The 5,010-nt window shown below is 31.2% G+C and overlaps 1 protein-coding gene across 2 annotated transcripts in view; it reads right to left on the bottom strand.

Moving 5' to 3' along the window:
- LOC107687001 (rab GTPase-binding effector protein 2-like) overlaps nucleotides 1-4,464 on the bottom strand; it is a 17,944-nt gene extending 13,480 nt beyond the window's left edge. For both annotated transcript variants that reach the window (XM_016484139.1, XM_016484140.1), the window contains exon 1: nucleotides 4,194-4,464. In XM_016484139.1, the coding sequence (XP_016339625.1) occupies nucleotides 4,194-4,239 (46 nt within the window). In that variant the 5' untranslated portion in view covers nucleotides 4,240-4,464. The remainder of the gene's footprint in view (nucleotides 1-4,193) is intronic.
- Between the last annotated feature and the right edge of the window lie 546 nt (nucleotides 4,465-5,010).

The raw sequence follows: 5,010 nt of genomic DNA, 5'->3' as shown, positions 1-5,010 counted from the left end.
TTTTTTAAACTAAATTTTAACACCGTGATAATACCGTATACCGTGATAAAAGCATGAGCAATTAATCGCAACATGAAAATCTGATACTGGCATATCCCTAGTTATGATTATTGGTGCTCAATCATTACTAACGGTTCTTATTATTATCATCAATATTGAATTTCTGCTTTATATTTTTGTGTAAATTATGACACATTTTACTTTTCAGCATAAATTTCATAAATAAATTTCAGCATAAATTTATAAAAAATTTATATTTATAAAAAACAAAAGAATAAGCACAAGTGTTTTCTATACTGATAATCAGAAAAGTTTCTAGAGCAGCAAATCAGCAAATTAGAATGACTTCAATGAAGACTGGAGTAATGATGCTGAAAACTCAGCTTTGAATCACAGGACTAAATTATTTAAAAAAGTACTCTATTTTAAAATGTATTCACATAAAAAAAAATGTTATTTTAAATTGAAATAATATTTCACAATATTCCTGTTTTTATTGTATTTTTTAAAAAGTACTCTATTTTAAAATGTATTCACATAAAAAAAACTGTTATTTTAAATTGAAATAATATTTCACAATATTCCTGTTTTTATTGTATTTTTGATCAAATAAATGTAGCCTTAGTAAGCATAAGATAATTCTTTCAAACACATTCAAAAATCTTAATGATCCCAAACTTAAATTAAATTATTAAATTAAATTAACCATTCAATTTGACAATAATGCAATGATGACAATCTTGGATATGTGAGAGAATCTACATCATTTAAACTATCACTTCTTTATCAGTTCTTACTTACTGAAATCAGCATATTTGTGATTTTAAACTGATTTCCAAGGTGTTTTTTTAAACTAAAGTTAGGGCAATTGTTTTTCCTAATCAAAATGTTTGCATTATCTTTCATTTCAAATTCTTACATTTCATTAATGAATTTACATTTACATTGCAAAATTACAATTGCATGAATAATGTTATGAGCTTAGTGTTTTAAATAATTTTTAATATACAAATATGAAAAGTTGGAAAAAATGCAATGATACTTTAACAGGGTTTCTACAGACATATGTAATATTTAATATGTAATTTTTAATGTGTTTAAATTAAAAAGAAAACAAAATATCATTGCTGTAATAAATTATATTTATTACTACGAAACAAACAATTTATTCTGAAGCAATATTTTCATTAGCATTCTATCAGCTTTTACATACTTAAATCTGCATATTTTTATTTACCTTTACAAAGGCTATTTTTAACTATTACTATTTTTAACCAAATTACAATTTATCAATAAATTCAATATACACTATAGGGCTGCTACCAGTCAGATTAAATAATTTACACTGCAAATAACAATAATTACAACTGCAATAAATAATGTTATAAGATTAATGTTTTAAATGCATTTATGAATATACAAATAAGAAATGTTGAGGGGGAAAATGCATACTTTTCAACATACTTCTCAACTAAACTACCAGTAAGTGACGGTCTTTTAATGAGTGAGTCATTGAGTCACTCATTCAACTGATTGAGTGTGTTATCATGCTGGTATCTTAAGGACTTTCGTGGACAGCTGACTCCTAAAGTTTTTCATATTCTTCATATTCTGTGTGGTGGTCTGATAGAAATGAATCTTTTCCAATAAGTTTAAATTGATTTTTACCTTTAATGGGCATTTTACCTTTATAAAGCCATTTTTTTCTATAAGTGTGCATTATCTTTTGAGTCAAATTCTTACATTTAATCAGTGAATAAGAATAATACATTTGGGCTGTTACCAAGCAAATGAAATCAGTATCAACAAAATTCATCTTTGCAATCCAGACATAAGCTGCACCTGAATTGGCATTTAGAAATATTTACACACTGTTTAATGCATTTAACCTGCAGTTACAAATGCATAAATAATTTGATATATTAAACATAAAAAATTGAATACTGATATTTGAAATAATTAAAAAAATGAAAAGATACTTTAAATGTGAAATTAAAACCGCCAGTAGGTGGCAGTAAGTCACTGTTAAGTGAGTCATTGCGACTGAACCGAATCATTTAAACTGATTTTTTTTTTGGAATTATTTTTGTTGGCGAAATAGTGCAAAAACAGGCAATATGGTGTCTAAAACGTAAGTCTCTTAATAAAACTTTATTGAACTGTTGAATTTTTTAAAAAAAAATCAATATTACATTTGTATATGGTAATTTTTGGAGAGAAAAAAAGGCACTCTTCCGTGTGAAATTAATTAACTATAAGTGGTATAAATGTCTTGAATTTGTGATCATTCTGAATGTATTTTAATAGACTGAATCATGCAGTGATCAGGCAGAGCGCACTGTAAATGCGCACGCGCACTAGACTTCACGTAATGTGTGCACTCTGCAGATGTTTTGAATGTTTTTTTGCGTCGTGAGAATATTGAGCAAGGAGTGAGCCTCAGCGCGAGCTTGTATTCTGCTAACTTACTGCAATTCTCTCTGATGACGCTGTAACTTACCGCGGGGAAGAAAAAATCTTCGGTCTGACCCATATGAGAGTAAACCGCCAGTAGGTGGCGTCAAGTGACTGTGTTAATTAGTGAACATTTAAATCATTAGTTCAAGCGATTCATTCAGACGACTGATTCATTCAAGAATCAAGCAAGTGTCTATCTTTATGAATAGATCACTGATCACTCAAATGATTAATTCAAAAGCGATGAGTCATTCAATAACGAACCACCGCTGTGTTCTGCTCGGAGATTAGTGAATTATTATCACTCGTTTATAGAGTGAATAAAATCAATGTCAAATCTGCAATCGTGCTGATATTCGAGAATCAGCACTCTCTTGGTCGTCTCATGATGCTTAACTAGGCTATATCATATGGTATTCTTCACCAAAAGAGTACATACTTTAAGGGCATAGTATAAGTAGGTACATTGTGACGCAGCATATGAGTTGTCTGTGCTGTTGCGCTCATTTGTTTTGATTTCTCCACAAGATTCTCTCACACAAACACACCGGCTGCGAGAGCTTCAACATGTGCTACCTTATTACTGTCAATACATTATTCATGATCAATCATCATTTATGCCGAATGTAATAAAATCAGAATCATTCTCGCAGAAATTGCTCAATTGCACTTCACAATTTCTTTCCGACTTTACAAAATTAACATTATCTGCTCTTAGTTTTACTCTAGGCCGCCGGTGTCCAAACATCTGGCATTACGGCTATTTCGCACCGACCAGAGGCGATCACCAAAATGTTCTGTGTGTATCACACCAATGTACATATTTTGCGAAGCAAATTAAAAAGTTATTTTTTATAAATTATGAAGGCGCTATATTCAAAGTAGACTGGTAATACTTTTATTCAAAACCATCTAAAAATGTAATGCCTGTAGAGATAAATTTAATGACTTTTTTAGGCTATTTAAGGCCTTAATTTTCACAAAATCCATTTAATTACTTTTAATGCTTTTTAATGCCCCGCGGAAACCCTGTTTCAAGGATTTTTTTTTGTTTGTTTACTGTACGTACAGTAAAGTAAATATTTTTCCAATACATTTATTTTATTTATGTACTTGTATAAAATAAGGTATTGTCAAAATGTAACCTCTATTAAGTCACTCTTGAGTACTACAAGTTTTACAATGTGTATGATTAAACGTTAAAAGTTACTGTAATTACAATAATTTTGACGTTTTAAACCAGGTGGTGGAATTTTCAGACGGTCCCTTAAGCATTGTGTGATACTGCGTCAAAGCTTCTCGGGTATAAATTTGCAGCGAAAATAAATGTAGGAATTTTGAATTAATTTTTTTTTTTATGTCGATATGCAATGGTTGCATATTGTTAAAACTAATCGTGGTATTTATATCTTTGTAAGAATGCCGACTCTATAGAACAGTGGCAAGGGAAAGCGAATGTCCGACGAATATCGAACCTAAACATTTACGGCGCTAAAACACGGTTGTCATCAAAGCATGCCCACATTTTGTTTAATGCACATACAAGATCTAATGCTGTCTATTCTCTTTATTTAAGAGCTTCGGCAGCTAACGTTACATGTTTGCACGCCAAGCTGAAATGGTCATTACTTACTATTTTAATCGCAACAATCTCGGAATAATTGCCCAAAATGTGTTTATATCGACACAAACCTCTACTTTTAGACTATAGTTTAAGATGTACTGGTTGTTCATACCATTGATCTCCTCATTGCGCGATGCTGCCGTGTCCGACACTTCCATGGTTTCACGTCATTTATCTCGATATTTTCCTTTCGTTTCGATATTCTTCCCTTCGCCCGCATCCGTCTTCCTTTTCCTGTGTGAAGTGCAGCAGTGGCGGCCTTCAACACAACTGCACCAAGAGTTCAGGAAACAACTTTCCCCGGTTCAGTCCGTGGAGCGTCTCTTCTTCTTCTTCTTCTTCTTCTTCTTCTTCTTCTTCTTCTTCTTCTTCTTCTTCTTCTTCTTCTTCTTCTTCTTCTTCTTCTTCTTCTTCTTCTTCTTCTTCTTCTTCTTCTTCTTCTTCTTCTTCTTCTTCTTCTTCTTCTTCTTCTTCTTCTTCTTCTTCTTCTTCTTCTTCTTCTTCTTCTTCTTCTTCTTCTTCTTCTTCTTCTTCTTCTTCTTCTTCTTCTTCTTCTTCTTCTTCTTCTTCTTCTTCTAATAACGTTTTATGGCGGATGGCAAACCAACTTCTGGTGCATTTACCGCCACCAACTGGACTGGAGAGTGAAACACTAATAAGCAACTAATATATACATATTTATATATGTATATCAAAATATATATATAAAAAAATCCTAAATTCTCTTGATTAATCCTATTTCTTTAATGTATTTAACAATAGCACCATATATTTTACCTTGTTCTGCATGCTCTTTCAAGAGGTTTGACAAATTAAATGATTCAACACCCATGTTTCTGACTTCCTTAATGAGTTTTAACCTTTCTTTTCCATATTTTTTAAATTTTATTAAAACATGCTCTATTGTTTCTGCCTGATTACAAAAAAAA

The sequence above is a fragment of the Sinocyclocheilus anshuiensis genome, unplaced genomic scaffold, assembly GCF_001515605.1.
Source record: "Sinocyclocheilus anshuiensis isolate Anshui unplaced genomic scaffold, SAMN03320099.WGS_v1.1 scaffold1287, whole genome shotgun sequence".
In the NCBI taxonomy this organism is placed as follows: Eukaryota; Metazoa; Chordata; class Actinopteri; order Cypriniformes; family Cyprinidae; genus Sinocyclocheilus; species Sinocyclocheilus anshuiensis.
This window is presented reverse-complemented; position numbering and strand designations above follow the sequence as displayed.